Source organism: Myotis daubentonii, chromosome 8 (genome assembly GCF_963259705.1).
Source record: "Myotis daubentonii chromosome 8, mMyoDau2.1, whole genome shotgun sequence".
Classification (NCBI taxonomy): Eukaryota; Metazoa; Chordata; class Mammalia; order Chiroptera; family Vespertilionidae; genus Myotis; species Myotis daubentonii.
Window position 1 is genome coordinate 47,843,446 of NC_081847.1, and position 27,477 is coordinate 47,870,922.

At 41.4% G+C, this 27,477-nt stretch overlaps 1 protein-coding gene across 2 annotated transcripts in view; it reads left to right on the forward strand.

The window, feature by feature from the left end:
* Positions 1–27,477, forward strand: part of CDH7 (cadherin 7) — a 117,162-nt gene that overhangs the window by 25,069 nt on the left and 64,616 nt on the right. For both annotated transcript variants that reach the window (XM_059706326.1, XM_059706325.1), the window contains exon 3: positions 25,656–25,950. In XM_059706326.1, coding sequence (XP_059562309.1) covers positions 25,656–25,950 — 295 coding nt within the window. The remainder of the gene's footprint in view (positions 1–25,655; positions 25,951–27,477) is intronic.

Below are 27,477 nucleotides of genomic sequence, written 5' to 3' on the forward strand. Positions count from 1 at the left end.
CTGAGGGACATCCCCCCCCCTCTCACCCCGTGCACAAATTTCATGCACCAGGCCACTAGTTGTTAATTATGGTGACAGATGTTATCACTCTGCAGTCAGGCACTACTTATTATAACTGATCTGAGTCAAATATTTCCTTTTTAAAGCATATTTTAAAATCAACGTATAGTCTAAGGAGAAAACAAGGATAAACCCAAGCAAGATTCTTCACATTGGCACTCTTCATGACCACAGAGAAGTCCTTCAAGTGACCTTTCCTTGATCTCTCATCCATCACGAAGGGACAGTCATATCAGATATCCCTGCACCTTGCAAGTCTGAGTCAGAGCCTCCAGCTGATAACATCTGTCAGTGTGCTTTGAAATATATAAAATGTTCAGCCTTAAATAAAACTTATTTTTGATGGGAACAGCAGTTGCTAGTCATATTTATAAAGTATTAGAGTAGGAACAGAGTTTACAACACATACCCTCTTATTTCAGTAATTATTGATGAGTGATACTTGGACACTCTCTTTTTGGTATTTATTGAAGAGTAATTCTTTGATATATATCATCAAAACACTTTCAGGATTTGGCTGCTGTTTTCAATTTTATGTATTTAGAATCAACTCAGTTTTTAAATTACATAGGACAGTTTTTCAAACCACATACTAGTATTTGAAAAGATAGGTCAGGACACACACATACACACATAATTGTTTTATTCTCAGATACTTTCTAAATCCAGAAAGCTAATGACATAGTTGAGAGTTTCCCAGGAGGCAAGAGATTCCAGTGCCATTAGGATTCTACTGAAGAAAAGTGGTGCTTAATGGAACTAGATAAATGGGATTGCTTGTTCATCTCTCAGTTAATTTTCTTTTTTAAGACTGTGCCTTAGGTCAGAGCTAAAGTTTGGCTCAAACCTATTGCTAGGTTTTACCCATCCTATACTTCATTAAGTTCTAAATTCAGAAACTGAATTTGGTTGATTCATTTTATTTCTAAAAATGGTAGCATTTTAACATCTCCAGCTTTTGTGTTGAGAATTAATATTGCTTGCCTAACATTTCAGGAAAGAAAGGTTACTGAATATGTTGATATAATTAGGCTATATGTATAAACAGGTGTTTTTTGTTTGTTTGTTTGTTTGTTTTTTGCTTTGTATAGTTGGACAGATAAATAAGGAGAAACCAAATATTTTGCAATTCTGATAGCCTTCCTTCTACAGAGAAGGAGAGGCACCAGAGTTCACATTAGGAAATATTGTTAGGCTTTTAGAAGTTGCCATTGTAAAGGAATCATTCAGGAAGGCAGGTAACCTTGAGTATAATTACAGAGAAACCATAGGAGAAAAAAAGGCCAGAGATTACTCACCTCCCCCCCCTTTTTTTATAAATTAAATAAAATGCAAGAAAGGATGCTGAAATAAACCATCCAGAGGCTATGTGATACAAAGAAAGGAAGGCTTTCTGAAATGCAGTTCTACAGTGTAAAGCTGTAGAAATGCGTCTGTAGTTAAAATAAGTATTCATGCACAAAAATAATCATGTTGGTTGATTATATTCAAGTGAAAGCTACATGCATTTTAGGGCAAAGCCGTTGCCTTTGACCATGAAAATCCTCATGATTTCTAGATAAAATGAATGTTAAACCCAACCAAAAGCTCATAGGAGGCTTAATATATGGTCCCTGCAGTAAGACAAGTTTGTAGGTGAAAAGAAAAACTTCAGCCTGGAGCACCTTTGTCCATTGAAATGGATGAAGTTATATTTTACTCAGCCAAATAGAAGCATTTAGTTCAGTAGAGAGAATACATATCCTGAGTTCAAAAAATTCTTCACTACTGATTGAAACCATAACTTGGGGTTATCTTCTTTCTTCTTTATTCCCTGCTATAAATGAAGGGAGAACTCTAATAAGAATTCATACCCTGCTCCCACACACCCCAAATTATCACTATTCAAAAAAGTGTATAAGAGTTTGATGCATAAGTGTAGCATATTCTTAGATTAAAAAAAAAACAGTGTACAGCCCAGCTTGTGTGGCTTAGGGGTTGAGCATCCATCCATGAACCAAGAACGTCACTCTTCTATTCCTGGTCAGGGTACATGCCCGCCCAGGTTTTGGGCTCGATCCCCAGTAAGTGGCATGCAGGAGGCAGCCAATTGATGTTCTTCTCTCATTAATGTTTCTATCTCTCTATGCCTCTCCCTTTCTCTCTCTCTAAAATAATCAATAAAAACATATTTAAAAAGTGTACATAAGAATCTGACAAGTAACCCTTTTGTTGGCTTTGTAACAATGTCTGCTTAGAGAAATTAAAGTCTTTACTCATATTTGATTTAGCTTTGATCATCTCATTGAAAGGTGTCATCAGCCTTTTGGTGATTTTAATCTATATATTTTCAGGGAGCCAGTTATTTTCCCTTTATATTTATGTTGAACTACAACAAAATACTAAGTATACCTAAGTGAATGTTATTCTATTTTTTTTTCTGAAAACTTGTGCCATGCTGAGTCAAAAGCCTGTTACCTGAACTAATACAAAATGATGTGAACCTGATGGGCTAAATTACAAAACCAAAACAGGAAAAACCGCGCAGAGAAAACTGGTTAATTTTTATTCCCAGGGATGCGTGTTATCCAGCTTTTTTCTTTTCATCACAACTTACACAGTGAGAGTGAGCACCTCTTTAAATTTTGTGCACTCGGCGCCTCACCCTTAGAAAGGCTCTTGCTCTCAGGGAAACACAAGGACAGGCTTGGCAGTTGCCTACAACTGAGAGTGAGTTCATTCTTAAAAGTTGCACCGGAATAGCATTGCTTCTACTCCTGGCCTTTTGGCAGAGAAGCAAATAAGGGGATTTCCCTCCCCAAATCTTTGACACTAATTCAGTTGCACTGGTTATGGTCTCCACATAGTCACACATGGTCCTCAACAGTGATTCTGGAAATCAGTGGAGCTACAAAATACAGTTATGTAACTGCCAAGATGGTGATAGAATGGGAAGAACTGATCATTTCTTCCAGTATTTTAGAACATTGGCCAAACTAGAATTTAAATCTGTCGCATGACTATGCCTTTGCCATTTTATCAGAGAATTGATTGAATCCATAAAAAGATTTGGTGGTGGTCCTTGGTGCCCTGTGCTTAGGTTGACCCTGTTCAAACTTTCGTTTTGTTACATGTTTCAGACCTACTGGATTTTATGTCATCCACAGTTAGCAGATGACAAAAAAAAAATAATAATTGAAGAGGAACATCGATTTAAATAAGAAATCAGGTTAATACCATTTAAATTTTTCTCCAAAACAGAACAAATATAATTTGACCATGCATTTCAATTTTATGCAAATACATGCAAATGTAACACAATAACTGTTTTTTCTGTAAGCATTTCATATACTTGAATGTGGTTTCTTGGTGCAAATTTAGAGCTATTTCCCTTGAGAAAAAATTTTGTGTTTATATGTTAACCATTTAGACATTTTCAAAGGTGATATTATCAGAAAGAAGGGAATATAAAACAGAAAGAATATATGCCATTCGAATCTCTCTTAGTTTTACCTTGCCAAAACCCTGTCCTCTCTCCCCTCTATCCCTTTTTTCCTCATTCCTCTGCCACATTTTCATGTCTGCTGATGCTTAAGAGGGACAGCTACTACCTTTGATAGGGCAAACGACCTTGAATTCTAACACCCTGTGGGTGGATTTTTACTTATGAGTAGAAATGGAATTAAAAGGACAACTAGAGTGTGAAAGTGGAGCAGAGTTTTCTTTTGGAAGGATGGTTATGTCTGTTCTCATATTTATGATAATTATGTGCTGTACTGTTGCTGTGAACACTGAATTAGCAAACACTGAACCCATTCCTCCTATGGGAAGTACAAGGTCAGTTTCCCATTAGTCTCTAGTCATAACATTACTGTCAACTGATCGACCCATAATCTTGCTTTGTGTGTGTTTCTGTTTCTACTTTACTTACTTATATTTATATATATTGCTGATCATTAACATTGAACTCACAGCCTCTGGCGCTATAACTAGCACCGTAGCAAAGCCTAACTAGCAGAGACCTTTTTTTTTCTCCTACACAGTCATCTTGTGTGTAGGAACACTAGACAGCACTTTAGCACTACATTTGGGAACCATTTTAAACAGCTGTAGCACCACCAAACAGCACAAATATACAAAAAAATGTGGTATTGAATAGACTACAGAATGGGTGCTTGTTCACAGACGGAGCTGCAACAAGCCAGAGCATTGCCCTGCTCAGCCTCAGTGGGATCAGGCAAACCAGGAGACTCACATTATTTGCTGCTCTGCTCATGTCCACAAGTGACTACCACCAACTAAACATTAGCAAGTTGGAGAAATCACAGATACGGAGTCTAGAGTCATGAAGATCAACTATATCTACTTTAGCAAAAAGGATATCCATGAGTCATGGATACAATGTGTGAACATTTTTTTCCATATTACTGTATAGCTTTTATTCTTAACTAGAGGCCCGGTGCGCAACATTCGTGCACTGGGGGTGGGGGAAGGGGGTGTCCCTCAGCCCGGCCTGCACGCTCTTGCAGTCTGGGATCCCTCAGGGGATGTCTGCCTGCCGGCTTAGCGAGCAGGCCTAAGCCGGCAGGCAGACATCTCCCAAGGGTTCCTTAGCGCTGCTGCGGAGGCAGGAGAGGCTCCCACCACCGCCGCTGTGCTTCCAGCCTTGAGCCTGGCTTCTGGCTGAGCAGCTCTCCCCCTGTGGGAGTGCACTGACCACCAGGGGGCAGCTCCTGCATTGAGCGTCTGCCCGCTGGTGGTCAGTGCGTGTCATAGCGACGGTTGTTCCGCTGTTTGGTCGATTTGCATATTAGCCTTTATTATATAGGATGGTTGTATTTGTTCTAAGGTTTGTATTTTCCTTACTTTATATTGTATGAACATTTTAACATTAGTTATTAGGCAGCTAATTTCCCTAAATAAATAAACCCAAGGAAAAGTAATTTGATAATGAAGATAACTTTACAGTAAGATAATTAATTACAAAGGAAGAATAGCAACAGTGGACAATACTGAAGAGTTATGTAAATCCAGTTAGTGATATGTTCTTCAATATAATGACAATAAACTGCAGTTCAAGGGTAACACATCTTAAGGAAAAAAGTCCTAGGTAACATATTCCATGTCTGCTGTAGAGATATTGCCCTGACCTGCCAGAAGGCTTAGACCTTAATTTATTGTCCAATGATAACAAATGTCAAGATGTTTTGGTAGCATCTTTTGACTTCCTCATCACTAAATTTGTTTTGTGTTGCCTTATTTTCTAGTGTAATGGTGCCCTTGCTGTCTTGTATTTAGTATCTGCCTAAGCCATCCTAAGTCCCTTCTGGAACAAGGCAGTCAGTAGGTAGACGGAGAAATACATAGATAATGAGGAAATTGATCTTGTATTCTTTTATGATATTTTAGCACCTGCAGGTCAATGAATGGCTTTTGGGCTGATCCTCAGTTAGGTAGAATTTGGTTAATTTATTGCTGCAGTCCACTTGCAAAGTAGTACATTTGAACTATTATTTGACTGAATCCAATATATTGTATTGGCCATAACTTTAAAGAAACTAATAGAGAACCATGGAATGCACAAAACAAGCATCATATAATATGTCATTTTAAATGTATACATACTTGTACTGGGTAATTCTCAGACCAAAGGGACAAATATAACATCTAGCTATCTATAAAGACAGTATGAAAACGGGATCATTTCCTTAAAATATGCTGACAATCTGGTAGAGAAGATTATATAGTATGTGCAGTGCAATTTAGTAAAAATATGTCTGGTTAAAGTGAAAGCATGAAATACCTTGTGTCATTGAGGTAATCACTGGTCATTTAAGAACCATATTCTCTAACTCAGAGTACTTATTTGTAGAAGATACATTGACAGTCAGTTGTTAACCAGCATTCCAAGACCGCTTTGCCCACTGCAAAAAATATTATGTAATATGTAGGAGAAAATCTAAAATCCTTGGGAAAAAAACAAAATGACAAGACAATGAAAAAGTATCTAATAGTGTTTAGGGAACTTAATCTGTATCATTTTGCAGAATCATTAGAGTCCATTGTCTATATGGAAGGGGCATTTATTAATTTCATCCTGATTTTGATAGTCTAAATAAAAAATATTGAAAATTATGATTTAGTAGGAGACATGTTTCCTATACAAGGAAATAAAGATTATAACAAAATTAAACTTTTAAATACTATAAGAAATAAAAATTTTAATCATAAATAGAGCAACAGTATATTTAAAGCACCATACTAGAAGAAGACACTGAACAATCACCTTAAAATGTGCTATAAATAACTGCTACTCCATATTTTTCTATGTTAGCATACAGAGTCTTTGGTTCCCTAGGCCCAGAAATAGTACCTGGCATAAAGTAAATAGTGGTCGTTAATCTGAGTTAAGGCTGCCCATTAATATGGTTATAACATGAATGGATAATGATGACATTTTCACTGTAGCGTTTAACACATATCCAGGCTGATGTCTACAGTGAATGTACTGGATTGTGTGATGGAGATTGATGAGGAAGGACTTTTTAGCTGAACATTTTGATATGACACATGACATTTCAGGAGCATACCTAACAGTGAGGGGAAAAAGAAAGTGGTAGCCCAGGCAAGATAAGAGTTTTGTGGGTTGTAAAGCTGCATAAGAAAAAAAACCAAAAGCATAAGCATTGCTTGTGGACATTTTACAAAGCTGTGATTGTGTTGCTGAGCCCACCTCCTCCCTGCAGCACATGGGTGTTAGGAATGGCTTTTTTTCTGTACAGGGTCCCAAGCCATGAGCTGCACAGGCTTCTGAGTAAACACCCCCCCCCCCCCCACACACACACACACTCTCCCTGCATAGCTAACCATAGATCTTTACTGCAAATATTTAATTGAAGATATTAATACTATGTGAAGGGGTTGGTTTCTTATTCAAAATGACTTGTGCAAATGCATTGTTTCTGACACAAGACTATCGTATTTTTGTGTCTTCCCTCCCCAAATTAAGGATTATTATGATAAGCAATATTTATTGATACAAGTGGGTTGAAAGTCATGTATGAAATACTTAGAAAACTTTTATTGAAAAAATTTGAATTTAAAATTTTAGTAGATATTTGATATCTATATCTATATCTATATATATACATGTATATATGAATATGTGGAAAGAGCTTTTCTTGCAAAATATGTCATGTGATTCATGTTTAAAATTCATTGAACTATGCAGAATGCATTTGGGGCTCAGCGGTCTGGGAAGGACCACTGAAACTTGGACTTGGAGAGGTGGTTGTCAGCGGCCTGCACTGTTGTTTCTGTTGCTGCCACAGCTGCTGCTGGTGGGCCTGGGGCTGGTATCAGTTCTCAATGTAACTCCATGGAAATTCTCAGAGTGCCTGCTATTTATCCTACAAGATACAGCAGGAGTTTTCTCACAGGCATGAGGATGAGGAGTAATTATCAAATTAAAGTAACATATTTTAAGGAAGCCTCTGTCTAAATTTGAGGAGATTTGGGCTAAGTGAGCAGGGTATACATAGAAGAACGAGATTAGAGCTGCTTGAGTTTTGAATTCTATACCATGTAAGACCAGATGGGCTGTCCGGATATATCGAAGCAGAAACAACAATGTAATGAGGCAGAGCAGTAATTGAGTGTGTACCTGACTCACTCCTCCTGGGTGGGTTTTAGGAGGGGGGGCTGTGCCTTTCATTTGTGCCTTCTCCACAATGAACAGATGGTCTGCTGTGAGTATTTTTTAAATGTATTACACAGATGAATATAACCAAGAAACTACAGTTTCTAAGTAGACTGAGACTAATAGGATCATGCACTCAGTAGATATATAGGCAACCTATTTCCTAGATAACTTGGTAAAATTCAGGGCAAAGGAAGTAATCAGTTAGTGTGAAGAATGGAGAGAATAAGTCAAATTTAATTTTTAGCAGATAGATTGTAGCAAAATTAAAGCACTGAAATTATGAATTAAAATATTAAGAATGGCAGATATTAGCTATGAGCATTTTTATTTTTATAATATTTTTACTGAACTCTGTCCTTCATTTGAACATTCTGAAAACAAGCTCTTATTCAGGACTTGATCCAGGTTCAAGTGAACAATGTATTAAACTATCTGCACTCTGGCTAGTTGGGTGCAGAGGATGGTTTAAAATGGGCAGTCTGACTGGTGCTTAATTGAGTAAGCATTTATTAAGGGACAGTAATGTACCCTTAAAGGTCTTTGAACCCAGTGGAGGTTTTTACTTAGAACTATGCCTACTAGGCCACATAGCAAATTCTACATTACTGGCTTAAATCATCAAAGAGGTTTAAAGACCAAAAATCTTAAAACCAGGAAACCACTTGGGATCATGAACCTTAAAATAGCTGGCTTTGAGTATTTTCTCTAATCTGCCCATCCTAAATAATAGGAAATTAAAAAAAGGGGGGGAGGGGAAGGGAGGAAGTGGAAAAAAAGAGAGGGGTAGAAAGAGAGATGAACCCCTACCTGACACATTATATTTAAAGTTCATTTTGGTAGCTATAAGCCGTGCTGGGTGGTATGAGCAGGTGCGTTTACAGATAATCACCCATTCATACCTCATAGGGCCACTGCCTGGCTGTTCAACTGATACAGATGTTTGAGTTTCTAGGAGCTCAGAACTTCTTGAAGTCACTACCTCACTGACCACACGTCCCTATCTGTTGATGCCACTTGCCAGACATTTGCGCAATCCTGAGAATGGCATAGAGCATGTGATACCCTGTCCTCAGGGGGAAGAAAGAGGAGCTAAGATGGACATCCCGGCTGGCTAGCCAGAGAGTGACAGTCAAAGTGTTCAATAAGAATCTACTCGGGACTATTCCACTTTTTCCAAGTTTAGATTTTATCTGTAGTTAAGCCAGCTGACCTGGTTGAAAACCAAACTTATGGGCTAAAGAAGTACAAAAAAGGAAGAAATTCATGTTCTAATGGTCCTGTAAAAAGGTATGTCATTCTGAATAGTTTTTAAGACATGCATGAATTTACTCTCTGATCAAATATTCATGTTGTCCATGGGCCGTACACTCATATGGCTATATATAGGGGATATAAAAATGCAAAGACAAATTCTTGTCCTCCCTGTAGGTCACAGTATGATGAGGAAATGTGCGCATAATCTCAGTGTTGGCTGATGGTGGATTTCATAAATATGCAATGGAAGGTTGGGAAAGATACAAAAAGCAGACTGGAGAGACCAGGCAAGTCTTTAAAGAGGACGTACGCTTGGGCTGAGCCTTGAAGCATGAGAATGCAGCCTCTAAATGGACATGAGAAAAAAATGTTTGAAGATTTCTTTAGTGTTCTTGTTGTGAAGAAGCTATCTTATAAAATTGTAAAATGTTTTTAGAAGGGTCTAATCTAAAAAATTAGGGACACTTCTATAGTTATGTCTCCATGTTTATCATTTCACTTGAAACATAAAACATCTATGAGTGTATATGTGTGCGTACGTATATACAGGGTGTCCCAAAAAATGTATATACACTGAAATAGCTGATATCTCAATTTTGAAAATAAAATGTATTTTAATGAACACTGCCTTTATAATTATTCAGAGTGTCTGCATACAGTTTTTTGGACACCACCTCCCCCCCACACACACACACATACAAACAGTGTGTATATGCATATATTTAGATATGTATTTGTATGCATAGTTGTAATATGCATCTTTTGCACACATGCATACAAATTAGTAAAATATTTTGGTTTAAGGCACTGTCGTTTCTTCACAGTATTTTTCACCAAATAGCACTAACATAATAAAAACTGCTCTTTATTTAGTATTTAGTATTTTGTATTTTGTAAGCCATGTATTTCACATGATCTCACTTGAGTCTTACAGAAACATTTTGAGGTTGGGAGAAACATGATTATTACTGGTTAATTTCTATAAGAAAATTAAAGCCAAGAGAAGTTATATATGTAACTAATAAGCCATAGAACCAAGCCTTGGCCCTCAAACTCTGACCATAGCCCATCTTCCCTTCGCCACTGTTGGTCACTGTCTATTTAGACTGATGCAGGCACTCTGCTAGTATTGTTAGGGGCCGTGTTAAATGACAAAATATGTAATAATTAGATGTTCATTCTGGGATTCTCTCCAACAAATCCTGTCCCACATCTTATAATTAGTTTAGAATATGACAGAATTATTGGGAAAACAAACACAAGGCGACCAGGTTTGATTCCATCTGCCCTAATTGTTGTATGTGCAGTGTTCTCCAATCCTCCTAATCCGTCATCTGTTTCTCTTTGACCTTTATTGTAAATTGATGTCTGTGGCTTTTAATTATAAACATTTGACTTAATAACCTCTCTTTGTTTAGTATGCTAATCTGTTTATATGATACTTGGATATTGAGTTTTGAAAATGACATTAACTATTCATTTTATGGTGGAGTGTTAGATGTTTTTCTTAAGCGTCCCCGGGGCTAACATCCTATGCTTTAAAAAATAGGCTCTGAGGAGTTGTAGCCCCGTCATGGAGCCTCAGAATGACTGCTGCAGACAGTCTTTCCTCTAGAGTGGCTAATTATATGGAGGCATCTGAGAATTGGGAGAGAGGGAAGAGAAGGAAAAGGGAGGGCTTCCTGGTGTCTGTCCTCCAGAGGAGTGACTCGGTGTGTCCTCTAAGGGTCAAAAGGAGGTCAGTGTCTTGGGTATAAGTGTAAATAATCAAAACACCTGAACCATGAAAAAGGTAGGTGAAGCAGCAGCCAGTATACCACCCTAGGGCTCTGTGTGAGTTATTTTATATTTTCATTTTCGTGCCTTCTATTCAAAAAAGAATGCAGATGGGAGAACTTGTGCACCTTCTTCCTAGGTGCAGGCAGATGCTCTATCCACTGAGCAAAACCAGCTAGGGCAGGTTGGATTTTTTCATATGGAGGAATGCATGAATCTTAAGATTGTCTAGAGCAGTGGTTCTCAACCTTCCTAATGCCGTGACCCTTTAATACAGTTCCTCATGTTGTGGTGATCCCCAATTTCATTGTTACAAATTGAACATAAGCATAGTGATTAATCACAAAAACAATATGTAATTATTTATGTGTTTTCCGATAGTCTTAGGCCACCCCTGTGAAAGGGTCGTTCGACCCCCAAAGGGGTAGCGACCCACAGATTGAGAACCGCTGGTTTAGAGTCAGTCATCTCTCATGGGAGGAAATGGATGGGGGCAGCATAGGATAGATAAGAATGGGTTGAATACAGACTTTGTTGGTGAGAGTTCGATTCGAGTCTGTGGGGTTACTGTGTAAGCTTGGTGAAGGTATTTAATCTGTTAAAACATAATTTCCTAGTGTATAAAATTAGGCCAATAAAACCTACCACAGAAGTTTGATAAGAGAATTAAAGTCTCTTTTGCCATAGTGTCTGACACATAATTATGCAATAAATATTAGCTCTCACCATTAGCTGTTTGCATAAGAGAGCTATAAAAAAAATACATAAAACAGGGTGGATAAAAGTCAGGATTGCAAATAGACAGTGAAGAAGTATTCGATTACAGAAAGGAACAGAGCAGCTACATATTTTAACAGGAGTGATGAGACTTGAGTTAAATGTGATCAGGCCTGTGGGAGAATTTTGTCATAAGTTTATCATGATTAAAATGGTTCCATTTCACATAGGACTGCAGTCCAGAATGGACTCCTGGCAGTGATTACTAAGTCACAGTGACTACTAATCCTATCTAATAAAAGAGAAACATGGTAATTGGCGTACGGCCGCTACCCTTCCCATTGGCTAATCAGGGTGATATGCAAATTAACTGCCAGCCAAGATGGCGGCCGGCAGCCAGGCAGCTTGAAACTAACATGAGGCTTGCTTGCTTCAGTGACGGAGGACTCCAACATTCCCCGCCTGCCACTGCAGGCCTCTGAGCTGCAACTCTAAGCAACTATGTAACAAATATAGAAGCTAAACAAAACCCCAGAAACCTACTTTCAGCAACGGAGGCCTAAGAGCTGGAGCCAAGCCTCAAAGCTAAAGCTGGCCCAGAATAAAAAAAAAAAAGAAAAGAGTGGTTGGGAGCTTCAGTCACTCCCAGCCTGAAAACAGCCCTCAGCCCCTCACCCAGACTAGCCAGGCACCCCAGTGGGGACCCCCGCCCTGAAGGGTGTGTGACCAGCTGCAAACAGCCATTATCCCCTCACCCAGGCTGGCCAGGCACCCCAGTGGGGACCCCCACCTGGAAGGATGTGTGACCAGCTGCAAACAGCCATCATCCCGTCACCCAGGCTGGCCAGGCACCCCAGTGGGGACCCCCATCCTGATCCAGGACACCCTTCAGGGCAAACCAGCCGGCACCCACCCGTGCACCAGGCTCTATGCTATATAGTAAAAGGGTAATATGCCTCCCAGCACCGGGATCAGCGTGACAGGGGGCAGCGCCCAAACCCCCTGATCGCCCTGTGGCTCTGTGTGTGACAGGGGGCGGGGCCACAACCTCCCTATCCACCCTGCTCTGTTCGTGACAGGGGAAGGCGCCCCAACCCCCTGATCAGCCCTGCTCTGTGCCTGATACGGGGGAGCTCCCCAAACCCCTGATGGGCCCTGCTCTGTGTGTGACAGGGGGGAGCTCCCCAACCCCCTGATCACCCTGCGGCTCTGTGTGTGACAGGGTGTGGCGCCCCAACCCCCTGATCGGCCCTGCTCTGTGTGACAGGGTGTGGCGCCCCAACCCACCCCCCCCACAGGCCCTGCTCTGTGTGTGACGGGGGTAGAGCCATAACCTCCCCATCGACCCTGCCCTGAGTGTGAGAGTGGCGGCGCCCCAAATCCCTGATCGGCCCTGCTCTGTGGGTGATAGAGGGCGGCGCCCCAAATCCCTGATCGGCCCTGCTCTGTGTGTGACAGGGGGCAGCGCCCCAACACCCTGATTGGCCCTGCTCTGTGCGTGACAGGGTACAGAGCCCCAACCCCCCTGATGGGCCCTGCTCTGTGAGTGACGGGGTGGTGCCGCAACCTCCCCATCGACCCTGCCTTGAGTGTGACAGGGGGCAGTGCCCCAATCCCCTGATTGGCCCTGCTCTGTGCGTGACGGGGTGGTGCCGCAACCTCCCCATCGACCCTGCCTTGAGTGTGATAGGGGACGGTGCCCCAACCCCCCAATCGGCCCTACCCTGAGCATGACTGAGGGTGGCATCACAACCTCCCGATCGCCCTGCTCTGTGCATGACAGGGGGCGGCGCCCCAACTCCCCAATCGGCCCTTCTCTGAGCCTGACCAGTGGCTGCACCTAGGGATTGGGCCTGCCCTCTGCCACCCAGGAGCAGGCCTAAGCCAGCAGGTTGTTATCTCCCGAGGGGTCCCAGACTGCGAGAGGGCACAGGCCGGGCTGAGGGACCCTCCCTCCCCCCCGAGTGCACAAATTTTGGTGCACCGGGCCTCTAGTCTATACTAATAATAGCCAAGGTGGCATCACGCCCTCACGTCATCACAAGATGGCCACACGCACAGCGGAGGTGGGGCTCGGCAGCCACTTCGCGCAGTGAGACTTGGGGATCCTGCGGCTTTGCAAGGTGTGGAGGAGGCCAGTCCTGGTGTCTCCGCTGCCTCACACTGAGGAGGCGGGTCCTGGCGGAGGAGGCGGGTCATGGCAGGGGAGGGCAGTTGGGGGTGATCAGGGTGGCAGGGGAAGGCAGTTGGGGGCGATCAGGCCAGCAGGGGAGGGCAGTTGTGGGTGATCAAGCAGGCAGGGGAGGGCAGTTGGGGGTGATCAGGCAGGCAGGGGAGGGCAGTTGGGGGCAATCACACCTGCAGGGGAGCAGTTAGGAGCCAGCGGTCCCAGTTTAAACTGGCAGTTGGACATCCCCACGGGGTCCCAGATTGGAGAGGGTGCAGGCTGGGCTGAGGGACACCTTCCCTTCATGAATTTCATGCACCGGGCCTCTAGTTTTATATTTGACATGTGACACCATGCACCCATTTTCTTATGGGATTTTAAACAAATAATGTAAAAGAAAGGAGATTCGGTTGGCGCTATTTATTTATTATTTATTTTTATTGGTCCACAGTAGTCAGAGTTGTAGTTAATATAAGCAACATACTAATGAAGGGGGAGACACCCACCAAAATGATGCCTCCCGAATGTTTCTGAATAGTAAGAGCCCTGGGTTGCAGGCTTCTACCAGGGCTTTACTGTCACTCCAGTAGTACTGCAGGGAGGGTGGGGTAGTTCAGATTGACACATAATACATTTTAACCAGGTGTCTATAATGTGACTAGATGAAGCAGAGCAAACGTATAACATTGTAAATCTCAGGGAAAGAGAGAGCAGATGGGTCTTCTGAAGTGTGTATATTTTGTAAGTGATACTAATGCATTTGTGCCTAAGATATGCTATAAATTGTAAGTACTATTAATATTTCCTTTCAAATAAGTACACTTGACCTGACAATTGTGTTTCAGTAGCATATTATTTTGATGTTCCCTTTAAAGATACATTGTGTATGTTCTTCATACTTTTTTAATCAAAAGCTAATTATGTTTGTTGAGTTATTTAAACAAATTTCTAGCTGGTATACATAGGGAAAACAGGTCCTCACTTGCAACTACCCTAGAATAATGTCTTAATGTCCTTTTCTCCCCCACAAACCATTACAAAACAGACATTTTGAAATTATAGAAAAGAATGTTACAAAATAAGTCTATGGGATTTTCTGAGGATGCCATCATCTGAAAATATTCTACAACGGTCCTGACTTTAGCACGTAACCAACAATTCCTATATGTGATTTTATAAAATTGTGTAATCTAAGGCATTATCATCCATCTACAACAAAGCCCCCAGGACCCAGTATGTATGTGGAATCTGGATGGGTGATTATAGTTCACCAGGTTTCTTTGGGGGATTAAGAGAGAGTTGTCAGGATAACTCCCTACTCCGCTCCATTCTGTAAATGAACAAACTAATGTCCCAAGAAGGTACTAATTGCCTCGGGTTCAGCATTAGAGCAGCATCTGTGGCTCTTCGCCTCCAGTCCCCTGATTCTTGTCCTTGTCAGATGCTTAATACAGATGTGAAGTCGGTGTCAGTATTATTCTGACTCACCTTAGTGATTCTGATTGTGCTGCCAGAAAGCTTGTTTTATTTGCCTTGAATCTCAGTTCGTGGATTAATGGAGAGCAGAGTGCTAATATTTGGTACTCATTTGAGAAGAAGGGACAGAATCATACTATGAAATAAATGTGGCTGTTAAAGAAAATACTCAGAGAATGTATTGCATTTTTAAGAAGGGACAGAATTTCATTAGTTTAAAAGCCAAACCAAATTTTGCAAAGAATCAGTCTTAAGCAATGGTGCTACTCACTCTCCCCTGCTTGTTTCTTAGCACTGGGATGCTCCACCTCCCTCGTGATGGTGCTGGTGGAATCCTCCAGGTGACACCAGATCAACCTGTAAAGGCAGATGGACAGGCCAGGCCCTCTCTCCCAGGAAAACCCATGATGCCTTTCCAAGTCTGGCTCACCCTTATGTCAACTATTATTAACCTCACTCCATGTTGCCAATCCCTCCACTTTACTCTCTGTCTTTCCTTTTCTTCCTGTAGCTTTACTGATTGTATTACATGTGTTTATGGAAACTTTTATTTTTAGGGCATTAAACAATGCAGTCAAGATTGTCAGCGATGGGAAGGCAGGATATTGAAGTCACTGTGGTTGCTGAGGGTGCAGGAAGGCTAGGGAAGAACTCTGCCTCATTTATTCCACGTGCTATTTTGTTTTGGATAAGAAAATGTGTCTTAGTTTCTTCTGAGGTCACTTGAGGCAGAGTATGGTCCTATTTCTCATACCTGCTCTATTTTAGAAGAGACAGTCCCATATCCCCTGGAGGGTCTGTCGTGTGAAACGGGTTATTGTCTTCATTTAGGAGACTTTTGTGTTTATTGAATTTTTGTTGGAAGTTTTTTTGAGTTATGTTTTTTAAATTTTTACCTTTTCAGCAAATTACTGCCAAAGCTCTGCAGACCTGCTTATATTCTTTTTTACCTAGTTAAGAAACCGTTTTCTCTTGTTTTTAAAAAATGATGTCAGTAAAATGGAAAGGTATTTCCCTAGGCTCTTCTTGTATTCCTCTCTTCCTTTGGGCCCGTGGTTCTTACATTGGGTGGGTCATAGTATGACCTGGAGAGCTTTTAAAAATAAAAATAAAGAGGTCTGGGCCTATGGACACATACTCTATTTGAAATATTCTGCAGCAGATCTGGCACCGTACCACTTGAGTGAGCATGAGGCGCTCACCCTGGGCAAGGAGAATGGAGTGAGGAGAGTGTCACGTGGGGAGAAATGCTTACAGATGTGGCCACGGGCTGAGGCTGAGAAGGCCATTTTGCTTCTTTCTCTTCCCCCGTGAAAAACATCACAGTGAATCCTCCTCACTCTGTGACTGGTTCACTCATAGCGTGAAGTTTATAGACATTAAAGCATTTGGAGGCATGGACAAAAGAAGAGTGTATCAGGGGGAGCTCTAGAGCGAGGCAGGGTCTTCAGAATTGTCCTGAATTAGGAGAGGAGGAGGAGCGAAAAAGCTCAGCTGGTCATGGGGTGTGGGATGGCCCCCCCAAAAAGTATCACCTTTGGCAAAATGGCTCTCTCTCTTTGCCAATTTGCAATTTACCAAGTGTTGGAATTTTCTCACCCAAATGTAAACTCCAAAATTTTATTTCCATTAAAATTCCATTATGGTTTCTGGTTTTGAGTGCACAAGGCAAGGCAACGCAGTGCGGAAGACTTCAGGAAATATTTTGCAAACCCATTAGGGATTTACCTGAGTGCCTTCTCTAAAATGCCAGGTGCGAAACATGCATCTCAGTCTGAAGGATGGCCCTGCAGGTGGCCTGTGCCACTGCGGTGGCGAGGACCCACCAGTTTCCCCGAACGATAGGGCTGGCCACGAGCTTTAACGGGATGAGTGCCTAGAAGCAGGCACAGGGCTGCCATGTGAGGTTCTAGCCACTGACCCAGCACTTCTTAGCTATCTGGGTTAAGGGCCATTGGCAAGCTTATTTGTTTTTCAGAACACAGGACATGCTCCGTTGTGACCTCCTAATAACTTTGTAACTACATTTCATAGGAGTTAGAAAAAATTCCATCCCTATTTATTACTATTATCAGATTCAGCCACTTTAAGTTCCTCTGCACAATCATGAACATTGCTGAGCTCCTCCTCTTGATTTTCGGACTTACCTGGACCTGGAGACACGGACCCAGTCCTTGGACCATACTTTGAGTAGCCCCGCTCCACCCCTTGGGACTACATTGCCTGCTCAATCTCTAGTTAAAAAGCAAGATTAAAAGTTACATTCCTGAGGGAAAAGCTTACAATTCCCAGGGATTTGCTTTCTAACTAACAGCTTCCTGGCGTTTAGGACTGAGTGAGACAGGTATTGCACAGGATCCTGAAGTAGAGAATGTGATGTGCTCACAGGGACATCAGCCCAGGAGCAGTTTTGTTCAGTAAAAATTTGGTCACGGCAGAGGAAGTTGCTGGAAAGTTTGGGATGGCCCTGGAGATGGCTGCTGGAGGGAGGAGGAGATGAGCACTGTGCCGCTTTCTTTAGGAGGCGCAGGCCGCAGTGGGGAAGTGGGAATGCTTTTCTCCGTGGTTATCGCTGGCTCCCTGGTGAACACGATGTGCCTCTTAATGGAGAGCTGTGAGTAACCCCGCCACGGGCACACATGTAGACGCTTTCAAACAAAAGCGGGAGCATTCCTCCGTAAGGAAGGCAGATCGTTCCGCTGTACTTTATACATAGGGATAGAAAGTTACTTTTTACAGAGCGCTTCCAAGTGCATTCCTTCCTTTTATCCTCACATCACCGTTCAAGACCAAGTGTCCATTTGCAGATGCTGATCTATAACAGATGGATCAACTGAGAGTAAAGAGCCAAAAAGGCCAGCTCAGCCAGGAGCAGAGGGGGCATTCACCGGTCATGCCCCTGGTTCCTTTGCACTGACCTAACAGTGGTGGCATTCAGCTACCAAGTAAATGAACTGAGACCCTGCACGGGATGTTTATCGCCACTGAATTAGTGTGAACTTTTTCCGAGAATAAACATAATCTGGCTAGTCCCTCCTTTCTTTTTATTTATTGCTGGTTAAAAAAAAATTAGAAATGGGGTTTTCTTGGCAATTTAAACCTTACCTAAGCACTTCTTGTATTAGATCCCATTCCTATATTCCTCTCTGTGTAGTAATTAATGTCAGTACTTCCTAAACCATGTGCCTTCCTCAAAGAGGCTTCATGAGAAAATTGTGCCCCGTTATCCTGGACCACAGTGATAATTATAAATTAGGAGTACTTCAAGCAGAAAAAAAAAAGCATCCCCTTGTTTTCATGTGTAATATTTCCTCAACAGCTTGATAATTACAAGGTGCCCAGTGGCATGTGAAAGAATCTATTAGAAAGCATAATGAGAAAAGAAAACTTGTATGTAATGTGTATATTCCAGCAGTTTTATTTCTGCCAATTATTGTTTAAATCTGCCCTCTATACTTACAATTTTAACCTTGTGAAAGTTTAGTAAAAATAAATTGCATCAGTTCTAACAATCTATAATATATTTTTAAACTCGAAAATACCAGGGATCTATAATAAGTAAACCTATGGTAGAAAATTCACCTTAGAAATCTTTGCTTATGTTCAATAAAAACCATCCACACATTTATTAACATGTTCCTCAAAAGAGAATATGCATATTTTTTACTTAGACATCATTACTTGATTTTTTATAAGCAAATGTAGCAGCAGCATAGACTTTTATTTATATAAAATGTTTTTCATTTTTCTTATTCTCAAATGTTCCTTACAAGGAAAAATTGAATGCAAATCTGATTTATAACTATTTCTGTCCTCACCATATGTAGGTCAGTGAGGATTATCATAGAGATATTTTATTAGTGTCAAGAGCTTCCAAGATAAACATTATCTCTTTCCCAATAGTTTCATCTTATGTCTAGATTTGTTCTTTTTCATGACATGAAATTAGTATGTTTTCAAAAGCAAAAACATCAAAAAGTACAATTCTGCTGGTATAGTCATTTACCCTAATCAGTCACATTCTGCTGTGTCATTTCCAGTAGTTGCCACAGTTTTTCATTCAAGTTCATGTGTAGATATTTTTCTCTCCATTTCACAGACGAAACTAAGGGTCAGAGCATAATGACCAGGTCACCACCAGTTAGATGATAACAAGCAGAGTTTAAGCTGTTTGTAGAGGGAAGAAAGTTGATCTGTAGAATTAATTGATTTTTTAAAATATTTTTTTATTGATTTTAGAGAGGAAGGGAGAGGGAGAGAGACATAGAAACATCAATGATTGGAGAAAACCATTGATCGGCTGCTTCCTGCATGCTAAATTGCATTTTTAACCTCGGTCTTTATCACCATTTGCAGACTTTTCTTTAAGCAGATGAATTGAAGTGCTAGACCAGGTAGTTCATTAGTTTGTATCAGGCCCTAATTGATTAAATACCTGTGAGAAAATTGTCAAAACTGCAGTGCATTGTTTCGTTTTTAATTTTGGTCTTTGCAGTCTTCAAGAAAAGAAAAAAGTAAAAATTAATCAAGAACATGGAGATTCTTCCATCGAAAGGTGTATAAAACTCTCCTGGAGTGTGTGTGTGTGTGTGTGTGTGTGTGTGTGTGTGTGTGATCTTGTCTGCTCCTAAAGGGCTCTGTCCCATGGGGAACACAGGTGTGAAAATTTGCTGGTGCAATATAACATGCCAAGTGTCACCCTGGGCATATAGAACAAGGTGTCTGTGCTCCATCTAGATCAGTGGTTCTCAACCTTGGCTGCACATTAGAATCACCTGGGAATCTTTTTAAAATCCTGATTTCTGGGCCTCATCCTCCGGAAATTCTGTTTCTTTGTTACTAATGTTGTGACCCTACCCCATAACAAAGAAACAGAATTTCCGGAGGATGAGGCCCAGAAATCAGGATTTTAAAAAGATTCCCAGGTGATTCCAATGTGCAGCCAAGGTTGAGAACCACTGATCTAGATAGTTTATAGGAGTAGGGAGAACATACCAGAGATACAAGATGTGTTTTTTTTGTTTAGTTTTTCTTTTTGCCTAATGCCATAAAAATGTAAAAGAATAGAAATTGAAATAAAACAAGCATGACTGCTTTACGAAGTGGATTCATACATGTGCTAAATTTAATACAACAAATTGTTTATTGAGAATGTGAAATAGTGTACGGCCATACCACCCTGAACGCGCCCGATCTTGTCTGATCTCGAAAGCTAAGCAGGGCCTGGTTAGTACTTGGATGGGAGAATGTGAAATACGGTGATAAAAAGAACCCAGCTCTTAAGGAGTTTTTAAGTTAAAGGAGGGGTTGGATAGACGAACAGGGAAACCAGACTTTCAGTATAAAGCTTAATTTGATACGCTCTGTTGTAGAAATTCAAGCAGCATTGCATGGAGGACAGTAGGGTTGCTAAGACCTCAGTACCAGGGAACTTGCATTAAGCCGAGTAGGATGCTGTTGGTGAGCAGGATGATGAAGGACATGTTTTGAAAAAAATAGAAATGCTTGCCATGCTCAGGCAGTGGTGAAGAAACACCAGGTCAATGTTGGAGCATAGGAAAGAGAGACTGGGGTGACAGCATACCCCCACATGGAGCCCTGTGCTTAGAATTGGGGTTAAATCCATCAATCCTGGTTAGCAATTAAATGTATTTAATGAGGGAGTGATATAATTCATTTCATATTTTAGGGAGATGTTTTCTGACAAGCACAGTGATAGCCTAGATTATGTGACTCACTAAAGGGGAATAACTGGGCAGTTTTGTAATGTCCCAAGTGAAAGATTTTAAGATTTCAAATTAGGATTGTTGTTTGGAGAAATCTAAAAGAAGGGATTGCTAAAATAGAGATATTGGGTGGGTTCTTTACCAAGTGGGAGATGATGGAGCTATAATGAATTATTAAACATATGTTTTAGGGTGCCTGTACAGTGTACTTTGTGTTCGTGGCCTGTGTAGGATATGAAGAGTCCAACACGATTGGGTATATACTTTGTTACCACAACACAGTGCTGGCATATAGTGAGGTCTGGGAGTCACATATGGTCTTATCTCTTTCCCTGTCTCTTCTGGCCCCTTAGGAGCTAGACTCAGGTCAGGGCTCTGTGCTCCAAACTGTTTGTGCTCATTTGCAATAATGATAATAATAATCCTATATAATAAAAGGCCAGCCACCATAAGCATATCAACTGGAATGACCAGAGACCAGAACCACCAGGGCCACTCGAGGGCTGGCCCCGCCCCCAAACAAGCGGTTATGGGTGATCAGGCAGGCAGTCAGAGTGGTTAGGGGTGATCAGGTAGGCAGACCAGCAGTTATGGGTGATGAGGTAGATAGGCAAGTGGTTAGGGGCAATCAGGTAGGCAAGCCAGCAGTTAGTAGAGATCAGGTAGGCAGACAGCCCCTCACTGGGCTGGCCCCGCCCCCAAGCAAAGAAAGAGGGAGGCCCAGGCCAGCCAAGCCATCGCACCCCATGCCTGTCGCCTGCAGAGGGAGGCCACCGGTGGTGGTGTGGGGGGGAGGGTAGGAGCAGCACTGCACAGATGGCAAGCAGTGGTAGCAGTGGGCCAGCTGCCTGCAGTCTGGGGAAGGAAAGACCCGATAGGCCCTGATCTCAGGCTAGGCCAGGGGTGGGCAAACTTTTTGACTCAAGGGCCACAATGGGTTCTTAAACTGGACCGGAGGGCCGGAACAAAAGCATGGATGGAGTGTTTGTGTGAACTAATATAAATTCAAAGTAAACATCATTACATAAAAGGGTATGGTCTTTTTTTTTTTAGTTTTATTCATTTCAAACGGGCCGGATCCAGCCTGCGGGCCATAGTTTGCCCACGGCTGGGCTAGGCCTAGGGACCCTACCTGAGGGGTCCCGGATTGTGAGAAGGTCCAGGCTGGGTTGAGGGACCCCCCCCCCCCCCGAGTGCACAAATTTTCGTGCACTGGGCATCTAGTAGTAATAATAATAATAATGTAAATATTTACTGTGGTGTCATGACACTTATTTTGAAAATTATTTAGGAACCCAGGCAGCATAGGTGCATTTTGTCTGGTGAGCAATTAATCAAGATTTTTTTGTTGTTTAGATGGATCACAAGATGTTTACAAAGTTATTTCTAGTGAAATAGATATAGCATCCTGAATTCTACTTTGCCCCAAACAGAGTACACATATTTGTTTTTGAGTGTGCTTTTTCATATAATGTTTATTGATTTACTTACCATGTTGTAGGATCATTGAATGTTTATTTTTATTCCTGGCTAGAGGTTTTCACTCTGGAGAGTAGTACTTACCTCAGTCATTGACAAAGGTTATGTGCATGCCTGGTCTGTGTGTGTGTGTGTGTGTGTGTGTGTGTGTGTTCCTGCACCTACGTAGACACATGTGTCAATTTAAGAATACCATTTGGTATTCTACACTTGCAACATTTTTCATTGCTGAGTATACCTTTTCAGAACAGAAGGATGGTAGTTTTTCTCTAACAGCATGGGTTTTCCTCTACCTATTAACATTATTATAATGTGCATAGACTCACAGATCCAATGTCTGATTGCAGCTGATCATCACATAGCCATCCTAACACTTCAGTGTTCGTCATCGCTTTTACCTGCACATGTCTGTACAGTTGCAAGGTCACTGAGCTTAGACTCAAAGCACTTTTCTGCTTGTGAAGTTTGGCAGTGATTATAAGCCTAGGATGGTCCTTGCTTGGGGGGAAAGTGCCAGTGATGGAGAGGATGGTAAAAAGTTCAAGGGCCCCTGAAACAAATGTGCATGTGTGTACCCCTGTGTGCATGTGTGTGGTGGGGGTTAGAGGAGAAAGAATCTAATCCTCACATAATTGGAGATGCAATGAAAACAGCAATGGTTTTGACAGGGATTAGTTAAATGAATCATAAGGGCTGGTTCTATAAATGGGAGTCCCTAATAAGATTTAGAGATAGAGCAGGCCTTTGACTGAAGGAGTGACCTGTGTATTACATATGTATTTCTGTGGTCGTCAAATCTTCTTAACAGTTCCACCACAGTCAGCCGCAGCGTGTAGACACTCCTAACCCAGAGAGGCTCAGGTGAGGGTGAGGAATGGTTTGGAGGGTGACTGTGAGAGGTATCTACAGGGGGAGTACTTGAGGTATCAGCAGCTTGAAAACAACTTATTTTCATTCATCATCTGCCTTTGTCTCAGGACTTGGACTTTTTGGTATGTGTTGTCGAGGGTGTAGAGCAGTGATGGCGAACCTATGACACGTGTGTCAGAAGTGACACATGAACTCATTTTTTTTTTGGTTGATTTTTCTTTGTTAAATGGCATTTAAATATATAAAATAAATATCAAAAATATAAGTCTTTGTTTTACTGTGGTTGAAAATATGAAAAAATTTCTATATGTGACACGGCACCAGAGTTAAGTTAGGGTTTTTCAAAATGCTGACACGCCGAGCTCAAAAGGTTCGCCATCGCTGGTGTAGAGGTTAGTGCTGTTATATAATGCCAAGAAAGGAGCCTTCTGGTAAGTCATAAAGCATGTGGATGGAAACCACCTGAAGCACTGAGATTTTTTTAAAATTTGGGGAGCTATCAGGTGGGGGCAGATGGCATGTGCCAGTCTCTCAGTGGGAGGGTCCCCCAGGAGGGCGTGGCGATGGGCTTCCACCAGCTTGCAGGGATTTATAATCCTGGTGCAGCCACAGAGAGTGGCTGCAGGACCTCGGGCAAAATCCTTAGCCTTTGTCTACCCCGGTTTCCTAATCTGTTAGTAGGGATGATAGAGTCAAAATGTGAACACAGAATGAGTTATTACACAGAGAACATTAAGAACAGTTCTTGGTGCACATGGAGCACACAAACTATACTATTTCTCAACTTTCTTCATCTTAAATTAGAGGGACATACATATGGAGTAGTAACCCTGAGAATGATGGAAGAAAGTGAAGTAATTCACTGTATTTCAGGACTACAACTTCTCCACATTCTGGATAAACATGCAGAACAGTGATCCACCTGATGCTTCCACGTTGAACAAATATAAATTATAACTGGTGCCAGAAATTCACTTTTTGTACTTTTTTAGTCCTGACTAAAAGCTATAGAAACTAAGGCATAAATCAGGTATTTGAATATTCTGAAGCAGAGTATAAACACAGCTGTTCTGGCACAGTGGAGGGATCACTTAACAGAAATCCGGGGTGCAAGCCAGCGCTCTCCCCAACCGCCCCCAAAGAAGGAACATATGCCCTGCACGCACCTTCCGAAGCAGTTTGCCATATTTTATATTTTTAGCACCTCGTCTTTTAAAGAATGCAGACACAGTTCTGTAGGACAGGGGGAAGCTGTGTTATTTGGTAAATCGGGTTTTTGCATTCATATTTATCCAAGTCCAGAATGGTGGCCATTCTAGAGAATGAATGATTGTTGAAAAGGCAGGTTGAGTCCTGGATTTCTCAGGTGATGAAGTTCAGAAAAAATGTGTAATTGTTTCTGAGTTTCCTAAGGTTCCTCTGTTCAACATAATGTTCTGACGTGCAGAAGAGACAGTCCCAGATAGAAAATGCAAATCGGCCGCACTACCCATGCTCCTTGATGCAGGGTTAATCATGCAAATCGGATTGCAGTTCTTGGTATTTGGAGAAAGGGCTTAGTTGAAGTCTCAGGCATGTATTAATTTAAAATTCCTACTTCAGAGAGCAGGGCTTTTTTTTTCAGCTTCAAATTTTGAAGTATAGAACAGGATCTGGGGGCTGATTTAGTGATGGACATACATCCATATTTGATAGTCATGAAAAAGAGAGTGGAGTGGGAGGGAGGGGCAGCCTCAAAGAATGCTGGTATTTATAAGTATAATACATACTCTATTAGATCGAGATTAATAAATGTTCTATAGCAAGTCCCTTTGCTTGGAAGAAGACCAAATCAACCCATTATACGTGTTTACTGGATATCTGCTCAGTTCGAAGGAGAGGTCTACTAGGAAATCAGGCAAGGACAGACCCATTAAAAAAAAACCACAACACCACAAGTTCCGTCCCTCTCTGGTTTGGCTCAACGGATAGAGTGTTGGCCTGCAGACTGAAGGGTCCCAGGTTCGATTCTGGTCAAGGGCACATGCCTGGGTTGCAGGCTCGATCCCTAGTAGGGGGCGTGCAGGAGGGAGCCAATCAATGATTCTCTCTCATCATTGATGTTTTAATCTCTCCCTCTCCCTTCTTCTTTCTGAAATCAATAAAAATATATTTAAAACAACAACAGCAACAAAAAACACACCACAAGTTCTTAACTTTGGTAGAGACATAAAATACCTTTGGAGATGAGGCTGTTTACAGGAAGAAATGAAATTGTCTTGCTCATGAGTACAAGCAGACATGCTCTAATAGCCTGTCCTCTGTGCACAGTGAGCACCGGCTAATCTTTCCAAGAACAAAAAAAAAAAAAATGTCTGTGAGGCTGCCCAACGTAAGAATTATTTTTACATATCTCCATATTGCTGACTCCCTTGTAAGTTAATCTCATCTCACATGAATTTTTCACCAGCTTCACTCTGATGTTGATAAAGGAGATGGTTCCATCAAATACATCTTGTCAGGCGAAGGGGCAAGTTCCATTTTCATTATTGATGAGAACACGGGGGATATTCACGCCACCAAGAGGCTGGATCGCGAGGAGCAGGCCTACTACACGCTCCGAGCCCAAGCGCTGGACAGGCTCACCAACAAGCCCGTGGAGCCCGAGTCAGAGTTCGTCATCAAGATTCAGGACATCAATGACAATGAGCCCAAATTCTTGGATGGCCCGTACACCGCCGGGATTCCCGAAATGTCTCCTGTGGGTGAGTAAACAATGCACTTGTGCAGTGTCTGATTTTAGGGGCTTTGGCTTTAAAATTAAATCATATGTCCTGGAAAAAAATTCACGTTTGCATAACATAACAATTAGGGTGAGGGGAGTGTTGGAGACCTGTTAGTAATCAAGACCTGAATACTTATTATTCAACATGTTAGTTTATTTTATGACAAATTAGCAAGTTTTTCCTTTTACACAGCTACCTCAGTATTCTCAGGAAATTGCTTAGTTTTTACAGTCACTTTCAATTTAAAAGTAATAATTAAAATGATGCTTAAGAAGTTAAAAAGGAAAATCTTTGCAGACACAGCAGTGGGACGATCTTTTATTTTTCTCTCTCCTGATAGTAGGATAATGAACTATTGTAAGCATTTCTCTGTGGTCACCGTATTAGGTAGGTTGTTAGTGGCAAGTCAGACTGTCATTTAGATCTGGTGGTCTCTTCTGTAGAGTATTCTTGAATGACAAAGGTCCATCCACATGCCACCAGTAATCTTTTTCTGATTTCTCCAGAAACTTAAGTGCATGGAATTTTATATTGAATTTATAATAATGGGAAAGTGATCCTCAGTTTGAGATATATGAAAGAATGATGAAGGTTGTTTTGTTCCAAGACCCTTTGACATTGCCCCATTTCTGCAAAAATAGAAAGTAAAGTACTTCCAGTATATACTTTATTTCAAATAATATTAAGCTCTATTTTAAACTCAATGTATTCAGGTACCTTTGGAATAGTTTCAGCCAATATTTAGTTTAAATATGGATGACCTTACAAAACAATAAAACATTATGGGGTTGGAATGGAGATAGTAGCTTTATTTGTTTATTTCCTGTTATTGTTAATATCAAAGGAGGATGCTTATTTAAAATAATAATTGAACTTGTATTTTAACACAGGAAAATTTTACCCTGTGTGATTTTACTTTCAATAAAGGTCATTCCATTCATCCAGGATTCAGTAAACGCATTTTCTATGCTGGGAAGTGCAATTTCAAAGATGTGTATTGTGTGTGCCCTTTAGGAGAAATCAGAATTCAGTGACCCAAGATTTCTGTTCTTATCGGATGGGAGAGGGAAATTTATTTGGGGCACGTGGCTCTTGATTCCAAAGAAATCCAAATTGAGGATGAGCCAGAGGAATCGATGCTTGTGGGCAGGAAAAATCCGAACCACAGTGGTGGTATTATCACTCCAGTAGCTTCTGTGTACAGATTGTTTTGACCAAAGAAGCTTTTCCACACTTGCCCTGTAGAGCTTGCCTCTTCAGAGTGCTTCATGCTGTTGTTGTTTAACCACAATAACAAAAACAACAGTGACGACAGCAGCAACAAGATTTTGGAGGTTTTAGAGAAATAGAAGGCACTTTATCCTCCTCAGGATAGTAATGTTTAGCAAAACAGGAATTTCGAGGAGTGTTAGAGCAATTCAGTTCAACCCCATCATTCCCGTGGGCTTGGTGGGTGCTCTTCATTGGCTTGCTAAGGTTTTCCTCTTTGTTTCAGAGGCTAACGGA